The sequence below is a fragment of the Schistocerca cancellata genome, chromosome 5 (assembly GCF_023864275.1).
Source record: "Schistocerca cancellata isolate TAMUIC-IGC-003103 chromosome 5, iqSchCanc2.1, whole genome shotgun sequence".
NCBI classification, from domain to species: Eukaryota; Metazoa; Arthropoda; class Insecta; order Orthoptera; family Acrididae; genus Schistocerca; species Schistocerca cancellata.
Window position 1 is genome coordinate 353,086,706 of NC_064630.1, and position 22,930 is coordinate 353,109,635.

At 35.3% G+C, this 22,930-nt stretch overlaps 1 protein-coding gene and 1 long non-coding RNA gene across 2 annotated transcripts in view; one reads left to right on the forward strand and one right to left on the reverse strand.

Moving 5' to 3' along the window:
* Nucleotides 1–9,858, forward strand: part of LOC126187499 (uncharacterized) — a 43,381-nt gene extending 33,523 nt beyond the window's left edge. Inside the window, exon 2 of the long non-coding RNA XR_007537748.1 lies at nucleotides 8,355–9,858. This is a non-coding gene — a long non-coding RNA (uncharacterized LOC126187499). The remainder of the gene's footprint in view (nucleotides 1–8,354) is intronic.
* Nucleotides 9,859–16,942: 7,084 nt separating this feature from the next.
* LOC126187498 (G-protein coupled receptor 52-like) overlaps nucleotides 16,943–22,930 on the reverse strand; it is a 76,426-nt gene continuing 70,438 nt past the window's right edge. The window contains exon 2 of the mRNA XM_049928613.1: nucleotides 16,943–19,181. Coding sequence (XP_049784570.1) covers nucleotides 18,346–19,181 — 836 coding nt within the window. The 3' untranslated portion in view covers nucleotides 16,943–18,345. The remainder of the gene's footprint in view (nucleotides 19,182–22,930) is intronic.

Below are 22,930 nucleotides of genomic sequence, written 5' to 3' on the forward strand. Positions count from 1 at the left end.
TGGACATATTATCTAAATCATTTTGCAATTTGTTTTGATCATCTGATGAATTCGTATGATTGTAAATGACAGCATCATCTGTAAACAATCTAAGAAGACTGCTCAGATTGTCTCCTAAATCATCCATGTAGATAAGGAACAACATAGGGCTAATAACACTTCCTCAAAAACAGATAATACTTCTGCTTTACTCAATGGTTTTCCATCAGTTAATATGAAGTATGACCTTTCTTACAGAAAATCACATGGCTGAGATGATACTCCATAGACACACAATTTAATTAAAAGTTGCTTAGGAAGAACAGAGTCAAAAGCCTTCTGGAAATCTAAAAATATGGAATGAATTTAAAATCCCTTGTTGATGGCATTTATTACTTCACGAGATTAAATAATTAGAAGTCTTTCACAAGAATGATATTCATATTGTCTATCTGTCAATAAATCATTTTCTTCAAGGTGATTCATAATGTTAGAGCACAGTACATGTTCCAAAATCCTACTGCAAATTGATGTTAGAGATATGTGTCTGTAATTCGGCGGATTACTCCTATTTCCTTTCTTGGGTATTCGTGTGACCTGTGCAACTTTCCAATCTTTGCTTACAAATCTTTCAGTGAGTGTGCAGTTGTATATCATTGAAAATGGAGAAAGAATGGAGCAATTGTATTAGCATGCTCTGGAAGGAACCTGGCTGATATGCAGTCTGGACTGGAAGCCATGCGTGTGTTAAGTGTTTTAAGCTGCTTTGCTGCAAGGAGGGTATCTACTTCTAAGTTACTCATGTTGGCAGTTGTTCTTGATTTGAATTCTGGAATATTTAATTTGTCTTCTTCTGTGAAGGAATTTTGGAAAACTGTGTTTAGGTAACACTCCTTCAGTGCCACTCTCATCAATAACATCACAATTGCTATTGTGCGGTGAATGTATTCATCGCATCTTGCCACTGGCATATTTTACATACAACCAGAATCTTTTTGGGCTTTCTGCCATATTTTGAGACAGAGTTTTATTGTGGAATCCATTAGAAGCATCTTGCATTTAAGTTCCTGCTAAATTTTGAGCTTCTGTAAAAATTCACCAATCTTTGGAATTTTGCTTTCTTTTAAAATTGGCATTCTTTTTTTGTTGCTTCTGCAGTATTATCCTGATTTGCTTCATGTAACATGAGGGATCAGTATCATTTCTTATTAATTTATTTGGTATATATCTCTTGATTGCAGTTGATACAATTTCTTTGAATTTAAACCATATCTGGTCTACAGTTTACATAGTCAGTAGGAACTATTTACTTCAGTTTCACTACAAAATAATCTACTTCTGACAGCAATAAACACTCCACCACCAACTGCATTTACTTTACCCTTTTTGAAGATGGTTAGGTCCTTTCAGTACTTTCAGTTAGCTGTTGGAGCTCTGGTGCTGTGAGAGCTTACAACTATGATATTGACTATTCCTCTGTCTACCATCTTCCTGTGGTCAACCTGTACCCTTTGAAACTGAAGCCATTTCTGCACTTTCCCGAGACCCTCTAACCTAAAAAAATTGTTCAGTTCCCTCCACACAGCCCCTGCTACCCATGCTGCTGCTTCCTGCGTGTAGTGCACTCCTGATCTATTTAGCTGAACCCATACACCACCATGCCTATGAAGCAAGTCGAGGGATCTGCATCCTTCAGCCACAGAACCACCTGAACATCTGATTTACACCCTCTGCTCACATCTGAACCAAAGGACCACAGTCAGTTCTTTCAATGATGTTACAGATGGTGAGCTTCACCTTCATCTCACAAGCAAGACTGGAAGTGTTTAGCACTTCAGCTAGCTGCCCAAAACCAGAGAGTATCTCTTCCAATCCAAAGTGACACACATCATTAGTACCAACATGAGCCACCATCTGCAGTTCGCTGCATTTTGTGCTCTTCATGGCATCTGGAAGCAACCGTCCCACATCTGGAATGACTCCTCTTGGTATGCACACTGGATTTCTTCCACTCCTTCGGAGCTATATCTGTAAGGGTCCTTATTACATGCCCAATGTTGGTACCAGAGGGAAGCACAATGCTAGGAGTGCAGGAGGACTGGGGTAGGGTAGAGGTTGTTGGAGGTGGGGTGGCTAGAGGGAGGGAGGGGTGGGTGGCAGGAAGAGGAGCTGGGAGTGGTAGGTAGTGGCTCGGAGGGAGGCAGCCAGGTTACTGGCCAGGAATTTGGGAGGGAGGGTTGGCAGGTGCACATGCTAGGCATGTGATGTACAGGTTCGAAGCCAGTGGGGGCATCACGTGATGAAGCTGATTTGGAGATGTGAATTAAGAGGTGATGATAGGGCGGAGGAAGGGGAAACGGTTGGAGGATCTGGGGGAGTGGGTGAACGGAGATTGAGACCTGATGGGTTATGAAAACGAAGGATGTGTTGCAACGACAACTCCAGTCTGCATAATTCAGAGAAGCTGGTAGTGGAGGAAAGGATCCAGAGGGCCTGGATTGTGAAGCAGCCATTGAAATTGAGCATGTGGTGCTTAGCTGCATGTTGTGCCACCGTGATGGTGAACTTTGTTCTTGGCCACAGTTTGGCGGTGGTCATTCATTCTGATGGATAGGTGGTAGGTTGTCATACTGGCATATAAAGCTGTACAGTGATTGCAGCGGAGTTGGTATATAACATGGTTACTTTCACAGACACATGGCTGCCTCTGATGGTTTTGAATAAGCATGTGGCCAGACTGAAGTAGGAACTGCTGGTTGGATGGATTGGGCAGGTGTGCCACCTGGGTCTTTCAGAAGACTATGGTCCCTGAACACCAATTTAGAATGGGTGGAAAGGATCTCGGGTATGATATCCCTAAGTTCAGGGCATGATAATAGATAATCAAAGCCCTGACGAAGGATATAGTTCTGTGGCTGATTCTTGAGGGTGGTGGGAAGATTAGGGGTGTGTGAGGATATGGTATGGTGGCTAGTGAGATCTACAGCATACTGGGCAAGGAAGTTCACATCAATGAAAATACACCATCCCAAGATGGCCAGGCTGTATGTAAGGTATAGAAGGGGTGACAGAGCTGTGGATGGAGCCTTTACGGAGGTGGAAGTCAACGTCCAAGAAGGGGACATGTTGGGTTGAGGCGTACCAGGTGAAGCAGATGGGAGAGAAGTTGTTGAGGTTATGAATGAATGAGGATAGGGTATCTTGGCCTTGAGTCAAATTGTTGAAACCATTTCACTACAGCTGAACAAGACATCATATTTAGCCCATATACTGCCAGAATTTCATGGAGAATCTGTGTGTAATGTAAAAAGTTTGGCCCAGAAGAATCATATTGATCTGCATACTTCAACTTTGGAGTAAGTTCCAGTTTCTGAGCCATCTCAGTCACACAGTGAGGTGCACCTGTTGTCTGTAGGGCAGCAGAACTGTCTCTCCAGAACAGAACATTGTCTTCTGATTGCCCCACTCTTTTCTGCAATTGTTTCAGTTTGGGACGACATGAGTAATTTACTCTCTGATGTCCCTAAATGCAAATTGTGGATTTAACAAAATTGTGGGTGTATTAAATAGAGTGATTACACAGCCTCAAGTTTTAGGTAGAGCAAGTGTTAGATTTATGATCATTGGTAGCACACAGGGAAAAAGCAGTTGGTCTGTAGAGGAGATCTCTTACAAAATAATTTGACCTATCCTAGAATATTGTTCAAGTGTATGGGATCCAATCCATACCAAATGCAGCTAACACAGGATACTGAATGTGTACAAAGAAGGACTGCAGGAATGGTCATAATGTTGTTTGACCCTTGTGAAAGCTTATGGATATGCTGAAAAAACCAGAACTGACAGTTTCCTTTGAGATAGATGCTAACTACCCCTGAAATCTTATTTACAAAGTTTCAGGAACCAGAATTAAATGAATAATGCAGGAATGTAATACAGTCCTCTATGTATCACTCCAGTAAGTGCTTTGGATACAAGATTAGACTAAATACAGTGCTTACAGAGGCATGTAAGCACTCATTCTTCCCCTGTTTGTAAGATACCGTAATATGTGGTACCATGGGAAGTATCTTCTGCCAAACACTTTACAACATTTAGCAGAATACAGATGTAGTCATAGATGCAGATTGTAAGTCTATCTACTTGTAGCTATTGATGAACTGTGGTGGAAACATCAATACCAGAGTGGGCATTAACTATGATGTTACATATGATATCAGTAGGCAATTAGTGTCTTGTTTTTTGAAACAGAAATGATAGATTCAACATCAAAATCATTAAAAGGATAAATAATGTTATCTGAAAACATCATTGTTATTTCTTGATTGGCAACATGGAATTAATGGGAGGACAGCAAATTTAATAATGTAATTTCACTGGTATTTAAGTCACATCTTCTCAGGATATCATAAGAAAGGTGACAATAACTGAACAGAAAATGAGATATACTACTGTACCAGCCAATGTAAAATACATTTCACTCATGCTAAATGACTGCCTCTAAGCAACAACAGATCCGATTTTAAAGTACATGAATCATTAAACAACAGAAAATCTGGGAGACAGAAGTGCCGATATGTGATATATATCTGTGTGTGTGTGTGTGTGTGTGTGTGTGTGTGTGTGTGTGTGTGTGTGTGCGTGCGTGTGTGCGTGCATGTGTGTTTCCAGCTATAATAAAAATCTTTGTCCAAAAGATTAATAATATCCAACAGTCAACTTTTAAATGTGCTTTTCTGCCCCTCAGTGCTTGCTGCCATATGTGTGTTGAGTAGCAGTCTTCCCTAATTTGTGTGTATCATTAACATTATTTATAGGAAAAAAAAGTATTGAGGAAAGAATATGTACAACCAGAAAGCATTTCATACAACACACACACACACACACACACACACACACACAAAGAGAGAGAGAGAGAGAGAGAGAGAGAGAGAGAGAGAGAGAGAGAGAGAAATAGCCCGTAATTGTCATAGGCAGCTAGGGACTTGGTTGAGAACCTAGGATAAAATTTATAGTGTCTGTAAATTCTAATAGTGCTCGTGGGTTTAATGAGTTTATTATTAGAAAAGTAGAAGAAGCTGTAGATAGGATTGGAGATTTGTAAATTGAGCCTACAAGTATTTTAATGCACAACAACATTTTGTAATACGAATACATGGAAGAAGGTGACTAATGAGTATGTAAAGATAATGACTGTTTAAAGCCTTCATTGCTTCTTGGTACTTACAGTATGCTGTGGGCTTACATTACGCTGTGTGGAGTCTGGTAGCAAACCATTTTTTAAATTTGGATGACCACTTACAGCACCAAGAAACAAATACTTCTCATTTTCAGCATTTCCACAGTTTTTAAAACTAGCTTGCACAGTTTACAAAAACAAGTTTTGTGGATGAAGTGTCGGGCCACATGAGAAGTGTCAGGCCACATGCTAATGACAATAACTTAATCTTTTAAATAAAAAATGAGATTATGAATTACTTCAGAATGACATCATATTTCACAATGTAATGTGGATTTTAGGAAGAGAGATAGGCTTAAAAAGCAGAGTTTGATCTGCTAAGGAAGATCATGCAAGCCTATGAAGAGAAGTACAACCATAGTAACATTTATGAAATGCTACAGTATTGGTGGTGGTACCCTGGAAATTTTACAATATAACTTATAAAAGAGAATTCTGTTCGTCTAAAGAGTAACACGTGATGAACAGAATGTGGAGTATGGCATGACTCAAGGATCCATACTTGGGTCTATGCATTTCTAATACCAATATTTTAAAGTTATGTGGACTACATAGGTCAGGTATCACTGTTTGCATATGATACAAATATTTCATTTAATATAAAGATCTTACCCCCTTATTCAGGCACCTCATGAAGCAGCTATACTATTCTGTATCATCAAGAAATAATTGACAGTAGACAAAATGAAGATCTTCCTGTTTTCTTTTCATTAACATTTCCTCATTGTAACTGTGGCTGGACTCCCTTCCTGTTGCCGCACGTATACAAAATGAAGATAAAATACTCAGATAATATGTTGCGTTGATGACACTGCATTCTTTGACAAAGTGGGCACTGAAATGTTTCTTGATTTCATTACTGATAAAAAGATTGCCTGGAAAGGAACCATTCCACACATGTGTTTAGAAAACCTTCATGTGGGTTATATTTCTTAACAAAATTACAATACATAACGCCCCAACATTTTGTAAAAATATACTGTACATATCAGTTATTTATTGTAGTATTGAGCCATATCAGTTGCCTATTATACTATTGAGGCTGCTCAACAGGTTGCAGAAATATCCTAATACACCACAAGAAAGCATTTTGAATTTTAGCATCAAAGTAAGGAACTGGACTGCTGCAGATCTCTGATCATCCAGTTATGAGGAATGCAGCTTTTGTCAATATACCTTCAACAGGATCTGTTATGGGCAAGAAAAACATTTATTAAGAGATATGAAATCCACAATTATAGAACTTGTAAGAAAGGAAACATAAACATCATGAGCTGTTATTACTCCAAAACATGGAACACATTCCTGTATTGGGAATGAACATTTTTAATGTGTGCCAGCTGAAGTGTTTGCCATTATAAATATTGATGGCAAAAATTGTAAAACTTCTGCATTCAGTTTATTAATTTTTTGGTATTGATGCCCCAGAATGGATGTGTGAAACTACTAGTATGCATAATCAAAAAAGGAACAGCTGTTAAACTAGGGTTGTTGCAAGTATTTTTTAATTGAACAAGCTACCACTTTTAATGAGATATTAAACTCTTTATGTGTCAGGTATTAAACTCTTATATGTCTCATTTTTAAACCATATACTAAGCCCACATTTTTTATTAATTTATTTTTCTTTTATTGCCTGTGTAGTCTTAATTGTATGTATTCCAGGTATTGTAAAATTGATTCTGTGAAGCCAGTCTTGATTGGGGAATGTTGAAGATTTGGTAATAAATGTTAATGGGAGGAATCTATAATATGTGGTAAAATAAAATGAAATTTATCTTCTGCCATGCACTTGTAGTAACATATATCCCATAGATATATCTCCCCTCTCTGGTGCGTGAAGCCAGCACATAGAGCAGTGTTGTGCAATGTGAACTCAGTTCAGTAGAAGACTCAATGAGAATGGGAACCATCTCAGCATTCTTTTTTGAGTTATATGGTGTAACTAGAGTACACTATAAATAACAAGGTGATGAGAAATTTACTTATAGCTAATTTTTTGATTAATACAAGTTTTATTTGTACGTAAGATATGAGCTTCATACATTTTAAAGAGAAAGATGTTATTAAGGTCACATGCAGCAAGCTCTTTCAGTTGTTTTGACTTAATAAAATTTAATACTGATTTTGCTGATAACACTATTTGTACAATTTATTGCAGCACAGAAGAAACATTTTTTTACAAAACATATATTTCAACCATAATCTATTTCTAAAAACAGTTAGCTCCATTATACACACACATTATTTACATAAATTCAGCCAGCAACTGCGTTGCTTCAAGCTTATTCAATTTCCATGAGTGATTGCAGCGCCATTGTGACGTCTTAATACTAACTGTATAAGGCCTTGTGTTTGTTATTTAGTTTAAATTATCAAATTTTACATCAACTTTTGTAACTAAAATACAGTTATTAAAGAAACAATATTTTAAAAATAACATCAAGAAGTAGATTTTCAGTTGCAATCTTCATAAAAAAGACTTAGTTACTAATTTTACAGTATAAAGAGTTAATGATTATACTTTACTTCAGACTTCAATGTAAATAAGATAATCGATGTTTGCACAAACAACATAACTTACAAAGTGTTTCAGAAATTTCCCTTCTTTGGTTACCAGACAGAACCATCTCAAATGCAAAGTACTTATCTTAATATTATTGTAACCATAAATGGAACAACTACGAAAGACTCACAGGTCATCAGTTATTTGAGCCATCATTTTTAGTTTCTTTAAATATCACAGCTAAAATGTGTATATCAGTTTTGATGATTGATAAACTGTCTTCCTAACAGTAACAAACAATTTGTAGAGCCATTATATCTATCAAATGACATCACAAATCTCTTACACTGGCAGCAGTGGCGTAGTGCTAAAGGCATGACACTGAATAATGAGGTGTTAAAGGTATATCTGTTATTTTTGTGCTAAAAAGTGCATCATCATAATACATAAAAATAATGCACAATGAATACCTGAAGTGTGAGTGTGGTTTGAGACATGTCACTAAGTGAACATTTCTGCAACAAGAAAAATTCCAGGTTGGAGAAAAGTCCCTTTGCTATCACATTTACTTACACATCACATGTCAATCTTCTGGAGGTGAGTGTATTTTTTTTTTTTTTTAAATTTCAGATATAAATTTATATCTGGCTGCTACTCCGTGCTTTAAAGGCTGCAGACAAATAAAGAGAAGTGATAAAAATCAATAAAGTATGTACTAAATTAACTTAATCAGATCAGACCCTTTTGATTCTGAAATATCCAATATGTTGTTGAATCTGAAACTCGATGTGAACTGGAGAAGTTGAAAACAGGTTGTTTTGTGTGCGAAGATAATAGGCTGACTGAAGTTACAGAAGAAGTTATGGAAATTGTGTAGACTGTTACTAAACTGTGAACTCAGCGAAAGAAACTGTAACACAGGAGACATGTGGCAGGGTAACACAAACAAGGTGTGTGGTTGGTGAAGAAAGAACTACAGTGATAAAAAGTATTGTCTAAATACAAAAATGTTACAATAAAAATGTGGTTATATAATAAGAGTGAAAAGAGGATACATGAAGAAGTTGGTTAACTGAGGAAGATGATGAAAAATTTATGAAAATTAAAGCCAATTATAACGTTCATTGACATTTTCTTTGTAAATATTCGGTTTTAAAGGAAGTTGTTCATGACTACTCCTGTGTTTGTAATCTTATTTTAGCAGTATCCATAATATCTCTTCCCTTTTATACACTCTGTTCATGCACTTCACAGGCTGGAGTCTAGTCTACTTACACGGATGCATTCTTTACACATTAAAGATAACTTTATCGGTGTTCTCAAAAACTATTATTTCTCTTTCCATGGGAGGAAAAATTGTTAAGGGTTAATGTTTCATTAACAATGATGTCACTAGAAGTGGTCTTATTGCTTCTCATGCCAACAAATGAGGAAGGGGAAGAAAATGTATGTTTCTCGATTACTCCTTTCACCTTTTGTCGGAAAATCTGGTTATTTGAAAGACAATAAAGCTATTAAGTACTATTCTTCCTTCTTTATCTATTTTGATTGCATCTGTAACATGAGTTTTGAATTTCATAAGTGGTTTTCTTAAATTGTATGTTTTATACTATTATTTTTCAACTTCTTGAATTTAATATGGCATTCCAAGAAAAGTAGCTGTAACAGCTACAAAAACAAGACTAAAAGCAATATGATTATAGTTCATACTTTATGGACTTTACTGATGTATTTAGTAAAACAGACTGAACATGATGAATTCTCTATTCCTCATAACAGCTTAATGCTGGGCACTTAAGACATACAAATTATATTCAGAGCTCCATCTATACAGATTGTCTTGTAAAATTCATAACGGTTTTAAACTCAATGTTTGTTTTCCGAACTCTCAAATCTCATTACAATAATATGTTAGTGATGTAGTATTATCACTCAGTGTGATACAGACATAATATAGAAGTTCTCGAAAAGTTTTCATGTCCAACTTTCGCATTTACATGTCATGTTTTTGAAGTTCTTGCAAGTACAACAATAAGTTATTATACACTCTACTCACAACTGCAGTGCTACGACTTCCTAAACTTCTTTTGTTACCTAGGCTGTACAGTAAATTAGGGGCAACTGAAAATTTTAGGCAGATTTGAAAACTTGCAACTTTTTAATGTGGTGAATTTCTATCTCCAGTAAATTGTTGATAGACATGTATTAAACCCTTTGTCAATCTCTTGAGTTGCAGCACCAAAACATTAATTTTTTTACAAATGATGGGTAATGTGATTCCTTCATGTAGCTGCCATAAATTAATATCAAACCACAAATATGTATATCCTTGAGTAATAATTTACAGACATTACCAAAATTTCTGAGCTTATCTGCTATTACTAGAATTCATTTTTTTTTCTGGAGGTTACTAATAACTGACTTTCAGTTGCAGGTGAATCGATTGTCATTTTAGAGTATACATATTACTACAGTCATACACATAAATTAAGTTTGAGCTACTCGTTCTGGCAGCAGAGAATCAGTTCCAGATTTCCATTGCAGTCCTGCTGATATAATATAGAAACTATCTTATGCCACTGACATCTGATATTACCTCTTTTCAGTCACCTGCTTGGATTACTCATGTTAGTGATTTTAGGAAGAAAATAACTGTTGTTTTACTTTTATAAAATATTTTTGCAGAACAAATGTATTAAATCATTTACAGAAAAACAGGGAAATGTATCAACAGTGCAGTTGTTACCAGAATTTTGCTGACGTGTGTGTGTTTTGGAAATTATCAGAAACCAAAATAAGGCGTAGGTACAAAAATTTGAATCTGAGCCTCACAAATGGAAATACAGTGCCTTAAATATTGCACACCACTTGGTGGAGGTTCAGAGTAGAATACTTATGCTGAATTTTCTTTTGTATTCACTAAATGTTCTATGTATGAATGAGTTATAAATAAATCCAATTTTCATGCAACAAACAGAAGTTTTGAACATGACCATAATCTTAAGGTCTTCAGGTACATACTGCCAGTAGAGGTCCAGGAAGGATTCAATTATACAAGAAAGAAATCTACTATTTTGTGGAATGTCTACTGTGTTGATATAGTGACATTTTTAAAAATGTGTGCTGTACTTCAACTTAACCCTGGATACATGCTTTGGAGTGAAGCCTGTGACAGGTGTAAATTTTGTGTCTTCTCTAAGGCATTAGTGCAACAAAACAGCTCAAGATAGGCAAGTATCTGTGTTTGTGTTATAGTCTGGGATACAGTTTCCAATTATCACCTCCAATAGTCTGCTATATTCTCTCTTTTTCGAGATAAGAGGTGTATAAGAAGAACTTGAAGGATGAAGACATATAAAAGCCTAAATATACAATTATTCAAATTTTATTGTTGTTATTAGCATATGAATTAACAAGGGTTGAGGTCAGATATGGAAGTGTATCTTTTGAATATTTAAACAGATGAACAACATGTTCTCTTGTCTTTCTATGGAAAATCTATCAAACTATTTTCAAATGCATAAAATATACCTAAACTTCTCTGTTTACTTTGATGCTACGACATGCTGATTCTAGTGAAACTAATTTCCTTTCTCTGAAAACTGCCTGTCATAAAATGGTACTGAGAGTCTTTAGAAACATGGAAGCAGACAAACTATATATTTTTTGATTCTCATTAAACCTTATTTTCAGAGGTATAATTAAATCTCCCTTTTGTGAATCAGAGTAGTAGAAATTGTTGGTGCTAATTTTTTTATCTAAATTGTCAGTTATGTAGGCACCTATATAATTTTCCACGAATTCCAGGAATTTAAGAGCCTGCGCTACAGGAAAAGAGGCATTTTCTACATTATTTTAACACTTTCAATGCAACTTTCTCACAAAAAATTGATAGTAATTTTATATTTTTAGTTACAGCTGAGCACTAAAACTTGTGTAAGAAATAAGGCATTTTCTGTCACACTAGTGTGAGCTAAAAGGATTTGTGAAATGTTATTTCTAGAGCCCTGCAAGTGAAACATTTTTCATATGCAATAGGTTTTCTGTAACAATCTATGTGACTTCTTTTAACTATGAGATTTGGTTGTAGCAAGTAGCCAGACATTTAAGTTATGTAATTTTTTGCTTCAAGGGCTTGTAAACTGACTGCGAATTTCTTGTTGTTACTTCCACAAAAATCTATGAAAATTATTGGATTATGATCTTGATAATCAGAAATGCCTAATTTTATATAGACATAACAATATGTTTGACATCTTAAAAATTGTACACACTGTTGGTAGGAAATTGCTTTTCCTGCACAATTTACAGAATTATACCAGTTTGTCATCTCTAATATCTCTTTCAGAATGTCTTGAGATGGAAAGCCACATGTGTAAATGCCTTCTTGCTCATCTGCCTACCTATCTTACAGTAAATACAGTTGTGTTTATGAAGTTGCTGTAGGAAGGACATCCAAATATTGTAATTTAGTAGTAGAATAACAAGTAATTGTTAATGATCTAAAAAGGTCACTAGGTAAACTTCAGTACGAACCTTACATACTCAGCTTGTAACCATAGGGAAAGGTAAGTAGCCAGGCAGTGTATCACCAATGTTTATGTAAATGACTAAGATGAATGCTAGATATATTTCTGCAAATTATAATAAAGCAGACATTATTGTACCAGTTCTACCAGTCATTGTGTTGTTGATAACTATATATTTATCAGATGATTAAAAATTGATTTAAAGGAATTTGAAAAATTTGGGGCTTTATATTTTAAAATAAGAATGATAATGGAAAATATTGCAGTAGTCATACTCTGGTTGGTGTGCATTGTGTTCCCTCTAGGCTTCTGACTTCCTGTCAAGACATACAAGAATTTAGTTTCCTTAATTCAACAAATTTTTGATTGAATTGTTATGTTAATTGATAAATAGCATAGATGCTTGAAAGGGATTCTAGACCTGTTCCTTCTACACAATTATGTAGAGAACTGTAGAGAATATTACAGGGATTAATTTTCAGTAAGTGAAGAAAAGTGTGTAATCCCTATGTGATGGTCACTCTGGTATAAGGGACAGACTGTTTAACAGGAAGAAGGATGGATGGCAATGGAAACAGGAGAAAGGGTCAAGTATTAACATTGTGAGCCTTGTTTTGTGAACTTCTGAAAAATTTAAACAATGGAGAAAAAAAAATTATTTAGCTCATAGCAACAAACATTCAAAGATGACAAAGTCAACATAGTTTCTGTTAGTATCCCTATTTATGAGTACCCATTTAACTTATACCCTTGAGGATTAATAATAATAATAATAATAATAATAATAATAATAATAATAATAATAACTTTATTCAACACCAAATGCTGCAATGATTATACAGTTCTCTTCAGAGAACATGCAAAGTTCTGGACTGACTGAACTAAGACGTCAACCATGAAGGCTTTGTGTGCGATCAAAGTGTTACGAAAATGTATGTAATTGAAGAACTTAACTAAAACATTCTTATGATTTGTGAGTGTTATATTTCTGTTATCCTTATATTTACCAATTTATTATAAATAAAACCAAAACTAATTTCTAACTTTATTATGGAAGCTTTTTCAAATGAACACTGATTTGGGATCCCCATTTTAAAAACTGAATTCTGGTTGTTTGGCAGGCTAGTTTCAAAGTTGTGTGCATCATTATTGTAGTACATATTTCCATAACAAAGAAGTGACAAAGAAGCTTAGTTTATGAGACAGAAGAGGGTGTAGTTACCAACAGGTAAGAGTGGTGCAAATCTGAGAAATTCGAATTGTGTCTAATACTTTACAAATGACATCTTTCCTCTACTGTTTTTTTGTCCCCCCCCCCCCCCCCCCTCCTTTTCACCTAAAATTTCCTGCAAAGATATGGTGTTCCTCAAGTTCTTAGAGTTCAATATATTACTATTTTTTTCTCTGTTTGTGAGTATGTGAGCCCTGCTATTACAGTTCCTAGCTCAATAGTCGGTACACAGATGTTTTTCTTCCAAATCATTTTAGTGTTAGATATTTTACAGGATAACAGAAGGGTAAATTTTTTCATTAAAACCATTCTAAAGCCAAGATTGGATAAATGTTTTGTTATTTAAGACAACCAATTTTGGCAGACTTCATAGTCACCTTCAGGTCTTAAAAAATCCTTTTGTTATGAAATGTCTTCAATTTAAGTTGAGCCACACATCAAGTTGTCATGTGGATAAAAACAACATTATAAAAGGTTTGTTCATAAATAAAATATTTAAAAATATAAAGTACCTCATGTAAATGGCCAGGACTGAAGACCACAACAACAACAATCCATATATATACCATTCACAGACAATTGTTACATAAAAAAACCACTGTACACAGTAGCCCAGCAGCTTACATAAGCTTATACTCTGTTTAAGGTGAATTTTCAATGTTCGGAATATGTCCAGCTTATGTAAACAGATGTGCTATTGTGTTCTGTGTTTTTGTGATTTAACAATGATCTGTGAGTGGTTTATATGTAGACATGGCCATTTGTGCAAGTGCTTCATGTTTTGAAATATTTTAGTTGTGACAAACCTTTTATAATGTGCTATTTTTTGTCCAACTTAAAATGAACACATTTCACAACAAAAAAATTTTTAAGTTCTGAATATGACCGTAAAGTCTGCCAAAATCAGTTGTTTTAGTAAACAAATATTTACGCTATCTTGGCTTTAGAATGGTTTTTGCAAGTAGAACAGATTGCTCCTTTTGTCTTCTCAAAATGAGAAAATTTAAGAAAATTTTACTCTTGTGAATTTGATGCCTGCCCTCACTAGTATATACCAAATGCTACTGTCCTTTCTCTCCTTACTTTCCTAGTTGTCTTTCAACCTCACCAGAACTCTAAATGAATTAGAAGTAAATTATTCATGGATTTTAAATCCATAGTAAGATCGCATTATTATGGTGTTCAGCATTTTAAGGGGTGGAGTGTAGGTGACGGCTATTGCATCTTTATGCTACATATGGTACTACCATAGGTAAATACCATTTTACAACTGATGTCATCTAAAGTGTGTAACATTTCATGAAGTTCTGCTATTCTTGTAAATCTTAAGACAAAATACATTACATCTCTTTGTGTCACTTTTTAGACTCCCCATCTGATGAGGAAATATGTATACCTGTAAAAGCCTGTTAATATTTTTTGTTTGCCAGGAACATTAGAAAGTAGTTTTAGTAGCCACTGTTTTTTAAGTACCAACAATGAATCTATGAAAGTTCTGTCTGGTACCACTCATCAAAAGAACATACATTGATGTGTAGAGTTTAAGCATGCACACACAGATAGTAATGTTAATATCTATCAACAACACTAACATCTTTTATACCAATCTTAATGTGGCAGTCAGCAAAAAACATTTTCCTTAATCATTTACATATCAAAAAGCTGTTCTCATATTTGAACTACGATTCAAAGTGAATAAGTTTTGATTGTGGGAAGTAACAAAGTTCTCCAAATATTCCCATAAATAATTATACAATTTTTTTTAATATTTTGTAATTTAAATCTAAACAAAAATGGTACACACAGTCTTTTTCTATAACACATAAATTATGAATCTTTATCCACAACATTGCCAAATTATCAACTGTTCATTTAGCACAGAAAAAATTTGTAGCTATTAAAAAAGTTGAGTCTTGCATAGAAACTAATGCACATAATGACAAAACAACAGTTATAAAGTGTAAGTTGATTACACGCAGTGACAGGCAGTTTCATTATTCAACTAAATGACTGCAGTTCTACATAGGTACCTATATAAGCACCGACTACACCCATTACACGATTTGTTGTCCATCATCCCTGTCATTCCATACACTTTCCTATTCATGAACCACATCATTCAAGAATACAAGGTGAATCACAAAAGAAATTGAGTTTTTACAGGGAAATTACAGTCACAGTTGTGGTTTTTTTTTAAAAAAATTGTGGTGTTTTCAGATTTAACTGTGTAGGACACTTCTGTTTCCATTCTTATATTTTAGAAATTAGTTCTTGGAACTCAGATGGCACTTCCCACTAAATAAAATAACTTCCTAATAAGCCTACTTTTGCGTCTATTCAAATTAAGGCACATTATTTATGAAGGACATGTTGCAGACACCTACTTTTGTATTTATGTCAAAAAATCAGGTTCCAGTACATAGGTTGGAAATACATTTTAACAGGTTAACAATTTCAATATATCAACAACTTGTATGAAAATACAGCTACAAATTGAACTATTTCTAATGCATGTTTCCTATATTTCAGGTTTGTATCATCAGCAAAATAAAAGTGCAAGAATACATGTTATGCATATAAATTAAAGAGTTGGGCACATTTATATAAAATTTTCTAACAAGGGTTTTACATCATGTCAGGAATCAGCCTTCACGGAATTAAGAGATATTGACATCAAGTTTGCCCATTAGAAAATTTGTTTTTTTACTACATTATTGTAAACTCAAACATATCTTACAACCATTTTTAGAACATATTTTTTGAACACTAGTACTGAATTTAATTTGATTTTAATTGTCATTTACAGAAGATATTTTACTTATCTGTGTGATGTGAGGAAAACATGTTATCATTTGTCATAATGAGAGACAAATGAAACCTGATTTGCATGTGTTAAAGGAAAACAGCAGACTATGGCTGGTGTTTTGATGGAATCTGCATTTACAGTAATATAACACAAATAATAGTTTCATGGAAATCCCCAAGAAATTGCATTTTGCTCAAAACATTATTGTCGACATTGAACTGAACACAGTGTTTCAGTTGCAGTAAGGAAACCTTGTTTCAGCACAGTAGAAGTGATTAATGAATACAAACAGATAACTGATTTACTGGAAGAAGTTACTTATCTCATGCGGTAGTAATTTTTTATATACTAGGTATGTCTCAAAAATTGTTATGCAGGAACTGCTATCGCAGGTGTGTGAAATGGTGAATTTTACTGGGGCTTCTGTTTCAGGCATTATTGATTGTATTAGGACACACATGGCAAGTCACAAGCAGAAAGTTACTTCTGTCACAAATATTTCGATTAAAAAGGAAAAGTCAGTATTTGTGAATTAACTACCCAATGTAGTTTCTGGCGAAAACAGTTGAGCAAGAGCCTGCACAAAACTGACATTTTCTTAATGATCTGAATATGTATCCCCTCATGTGAACAAACATTTTTCGTGAAAGGAATAACTAATGAAACAACCTTTTCACTTACACTTTCAGTATCAGGGAAGTAGGTGAATCTTCCTTGAGCTTTTCTGCAAAGCAATTTAAATAATAAATGTTTCAATTTTTGTGGCAGCACAAGCTTGTGTGGTGTTTAAAGCCAACAATATAGGAAGTAACAGGAATGATTTTATAAGGTTACAGGTTGTAAGAGTCTGCTTTGAGTAACTATTTCAGTCTAAAAAGTATGTAAATACCATGAGGTATAGGACTCTTTTACAGATAAGGTTTTTATAATAGATTTAATCGTACTTCAGAGTGTGAAAAGCTGACCTATTTTCTTGTTTATTTGTTGGTGTTTTACTGTATAATGGAAAGTACTTACAAGACAATTGGAAAATTAAAAATGACATGGTTTTTGAATAGCAAGATTAATTATAAACTTCTGTTATTGTAGATCTACATACGTATTGTGCCTGTATGTTTCTGCTTGTTGCTACCATATGGATTTTAGGATACTAGATATTGTAAACATCTGTTACAAAAATTTGAATTGAGCAGTTAGCATAGTATTTAAAATCCCCCATTAATTAAAACTGCAGTTGGAGTTTTTCTTTGATGGAACTAGCTGGAAGCATTTTACTATTTCCTGGTGGTGTACTTTGATAATCTCATAGATGTGTCTATGCAGTTATTAGTAAGAGCATTCATCAAGTTTAATTTTCCACATGTATTCTTTAGAATACATTCACTTTAAAACAGTTGATTTTGTATCAGAAATATTATTTGTTGTTACCACATACAGGATCAGAGTAAGAAGTTTCTGTTGCATTCATGAAAGAGAAAATCATGATTTATAGCACATGGTAAGTTAGAAATAGATTTACCATTCTGTAAATACATAGTCATCCTACAGAGGTAAACAGCGTGTGTTAAATTTTGGAATGTCCAATTCCAGTTTAGTAATTGTATCATGGTGAGTGAAACAGGTTCGTCAGAAAATGATCTGTTTGAATGTCTTGAAATAAACCTGAGAATACCTGCTTTTCTGGACATTATTTTTGTAATTCTAGTGTTCAAAAAACAATTTTTACATGAATTATACATTATTTACTCCTCTGAACAGAAAATCAAACAATTCATAAAACAACACATTTGTAGAAATACTACAACAAGGGGAATATATTAATCGCAAGACTTTTTCTGAAAAAGAGACATTTAGAATGTTGTTGCATCAAGATGTAAGAAATGAAAGTTAGCTTCCATCTCTCAAACAGCTGTGAGCCATTTCAGAATAGAACATAGCTACAGAGATGTATATATTATAATGCATTCCCTGAGACACCTGCACAACACCTGATTCCTGCCAGACACAACTGCAGAGCAAGAAGTTAGTCATTTCACCACTAAGCAACAAATAGTCTTAATCATCATCATCCATGTCAATCAACTCACCCTGCAGTCTGCCTTTGTAGCGACAACAGAGTCTGATACAGAAGACACGCACTGCTAATCGAAACTGTGGGCTCAGAGCGATGAGGATCACTATTTTCCAGAAAGAGTTCAGAATACCTATCCACACAATTACAAAGTGTAGATATGGCACCTGATACCTGCTGTTTGTGAAGTACTCATAGAACTTGACTGTTGCATACGGTGTCCATGAAATCCAAAATGTCAGCACAAGCACGAAAGACATTATGTGACTTGGGTTAGACAAGTTTTCAGTCAGAGCAGATGCATATTCTTTATCATGTATTGGGACACCACTTCGCACCATTCTCATCATGGAAAATATGTAGTAGTATGTGTAGACAATTGTGATGAGACTGGGGCCTAGCACCAGTATGGCAACTGTTATAGAGTAGGCAGCCATATTTCCCCAGTCCAACATGCAGACAAAAGCATCACGGTCAAAATGTGGCTTATTGACTCCCAGCAGTGGAGGGCAACACAACATTGCAGCAGAGACCCATGTGAACACCATCCAACATTGACAGTGGGTACGCTTTTGCACTGTATCATACCGAAGCGGTCTTTGCACTGCCAGATACCGATCAACACTTATCCACATGAAGGTGAAGACATTAACACTCCAGAGTGTTACTTCAAGATACCCCATCAAGCGGCACACCAGATCTCCATAGATCCAGTTTTGTAGCCAGGCTGAATACACTGAGAGTGGAACCACGAATAAGCCACAGAGAAGGTCTGCTACTGCTAGAGACAGGAGATAGATGTTGATCATCTCTGATGGACCTGAAACAAATAAAAGAAATCTGTAAAATGGTGTTGATATTTGATTTAATACAATTTTTAGTAATGGTAGTATGTAATGTTCAATAGATACATTTCGTTTCATGTGTAAGTATTAACAAAATTTAGTTTCTCATGCACTTAAAATTTACATTACTGCCAATTTCAGTAACATATCACAACATGCATCAATTTTTAACTTTTTGATGGAAGATATATTTCTTTCTTTTTTTGTGGTCACAAGATGTCTAGAGGTATGTTCACTATGTTATGTTACGAGTTACCACTGTAATATTTGTGATGGTGGTTGAGATGAGGAAAGGAGGAATCACAGTGACACATTTCGAGCAATCTAAAGAACCATCTCATCTCGTTTGGAGAATTTGAAGAGGCAGGTTTCTGTTCAATGAATGTATTCCACCCTATAAGTAAGTTTTTTTCATTAATGTATCAAAAGGAAAATTCAGTTAAGAAAATTATGAAATTGTGAGACAGAATGATTTTGCTTGCTTTAGGGGTTGAAATTTTGAGCCTTCATCTGCAAGTAACCATTCAAAAAGACTGTTTTGTAAACACAGAAAGATTTCATATTAATGCAGCAGATAGGGTACACAAATTTCCTTGGGGGATGGGGAAGAAGGGAAAGGGGTGGTGACAGGGCATCTGGCCACTCTCTACCAGTAAAATAGCCAAATTCAAAAACAATAAAAAATGGTTCTGAGCACTATGGGACTGAACATCTGAGGTCATCAGGCCCCTAGAACTTAGAACTACTTAAACGTAACTAACCTAAGGACATCACACACATCCATGCCTGAGGCAGGATTCGAACCTGCGACCGTAGTGCAAAAATAATATGCTGACACTGAAGAAATGGGATGAGGCCAGGAAGGAGGAGTGTGATGAAGGACATCAACATTAATAGCTTTTCATGGCCAAGAATAATTTATTCTATACAAATAAATGAAACAAAACAACAGCTACTATAACAAATATAATTGATAACAGTCACCAAAGGGCAATGGCAGATCACACAAAGAGCACAAAATTTTTGATACTAGTAGATAAATCCCCTGGCAACAGTTAAGTGAAAACATGTTGCTCTGTCTGTTATTTAGACAATGACAAGGGCAGAGTTGTAGGTGTGTATGACATTGGCCCTTGAGTTGTTTAAAAAAGAGAAGCAGTACACCATCTATTTGTAAAAACAGTGAATAAGTTTATAGAAAGCTAACATTTCATTGCACATATATCGTAACTGCAAGAACGTGAGTTTGCTATAACATAATGATAATCAGCAAGAATTCTGTCATTAGTCCTGAACAGTAATAATTAGAAACATGTGTCACTCCCCACGCCTTTGCTTTGAAATGTGGACTTCTCAGAGATTGGACAATAATGTCCTAACAACCTGGATGAAACCAGTTGTGGATCAAGGAGTGGTGAGGGATCCTGGAGGGCACATAGCCCCCCCAACAAAAACGTTTAATAAAACTATTTTCATTTCTACCTGTTATTTCCAGATTTCTCAGCTAGTATTTGTAGAATGAAGTAGTGTGAAACCTAAATTTCATGAAAATGGCAATGAATTCTAGAGAATTACTAGCTGTGTTTTATGAAGGGTATTTTTCACTTCCTTGTCCAGAAGGATGGACTTGCTGCCTGAGTGGTTGTAGAAAACATTCCATCTACATAAAGGTGCATGACAGCAACAAATCCAAAACAGTACGTGAGCTTACATGTAGAACTGCGAAACCACAAGAAATTGAGTAAAGCTAGACAGAAAGGGGAGGTCCATCACAAAGAAAAATCTAACAAAAATACTGACTACTGGAAAAATAAGTGTAAACAACTGAAATAAAAGTCAGTTCCCCATTTACGTTCATGGAGCCACAGTCTGCAGACATATGTTTACAACCTTGGTAATAACTGCAGTACTGACAGTGGTGAGTGAAAACTTTGATTTTGCATCGTGTACAGTATAATGTTGTCAAAATTCTGAAAGTTTGTTTCTATTATAGTTATTAAATTAGTTTCATGATACATATGCTTCTCAAATTAGAGGAACGGTTCTCAAATGATGGATTTCTCTTAACAGCACTTTCTTGGGAGTGATGTTAAAATGATGTACTAAGCACTGATGTAAGTAAATTACCATATTGTTTCTATTGGTATACCAGCTAACACAGCAATTATTCACAATTGCTAAATTTGTATGGGGATTGGGTACAAACCCTAAATTCCTCACCCCCCCCCCCCACTTTTCTCTGCCTATCTCCTCAACTTCCCTCTCTTTCTCCATCTTCTGCTCCTTCCTTTCCTCTCTCTCTGCATCATCTCTTCCCCCTTCTGTGTCTATTTCCTCTCTCCCTCTCTGTCTGTCATATCGTCTCCTCTCTGTGAGTTTGAGCTTTGTTTATTTTTAGTGTGAACGAAATATTGATTAGGAATGGAAGTCGTTTAAATGCATGGGCACATGAAGCTATATGGGATTCAAGAGATAGGCTTCCTTCAACTGCTACATCTGTGAGTATAGTAGCGCCAATGGCAGTATTTTGCTTAGTGTTAAGTCTGAATATGTAGGATATCAAAGTTTCGAACGATGAGATTCCTTTGTAGCATTCTAATCATAAACTGATGAGCCATAAATACACATTCCCTGTTTTCTGTAAAATCGAAGGCAAGGAAGAAAACAAAACATTGAACATTGTTGTGTGTACATTTTTTTATTGAAATATTTAAGTGGAAAGAATACACTGTGGGAAACAATTTGTCTAATGGCTTACATGCCTTCCTATCGTAGTTGGAACTGACGGGGAGAAAGAAAACAAAACCGAACGTTTTCACAGAACACCACAGCATTTTCTTTCTCACAGCTATTTTCAACAGAAACTTGTACATAACTGTCCGAAAAAAGGTATGTATTTGAATGTTTAATTTTGTATTATGTCAAAATTTGAAATATTTGATAATAAAGTTTCCGCTTTATGCAGGGTGGGTCAAATAAAAGTGACTCGGACGAATGGACGAGCATTTGTGGCACCATTAAAGGAGGAGGAAGAGACATACAGCTACTGTTTCCACACGAGAAGTTGACGATTGGCGCGCTGGCGGTCGGGTAGGGCCGTGCCACTGGGTTATGGCATAGAGTAAATATCTCTGAAGCGAGCATTGCGTTCTGCGCATGTTGTCAACATTAAACCAGGATTGTCACGTGTTTTCGGGACTTCGCTGTGCGTGTGTGCTTTCTGTAGCGTTTGTAGTTTATAATATCAAGAGTTTTTGTTGTCTTTCACCGTTTGTTGATATGGTAATAGCGATGGTGAATTACTGTTGTTGCTACGGATGCAAAAAAAAAAAAAAAAAAAATATATGAAGGAGGGATAGTAACTTTTCATGGGTACATACCATGTAGCTCTAATTATGGTTATCATATTAGTAAGAGACACTGTATATGTTTAAAAATTTCGAGACGCATTATAATTAAGGCAGTGTGCGATTTGTGCTTTTACCAGTGGGGGGGGGGGGGGGGATGTCTTAGGGGGTTAGTAGAATTACATATGTTACTAGCTTGGACCGTGGCGTTACCCATGGTTTAACAGTTATTTACAAAAGATGTTAATGCCGAAACTCACTATTCACCCGTATGCACTATCAGAAAAGCCATCGCTTGTTATATCTTTAAAAGTACATTATAGGTAAAGCTTATTTACAAAATCATCTACATACAGGTATACGACGGGAATTCAAAA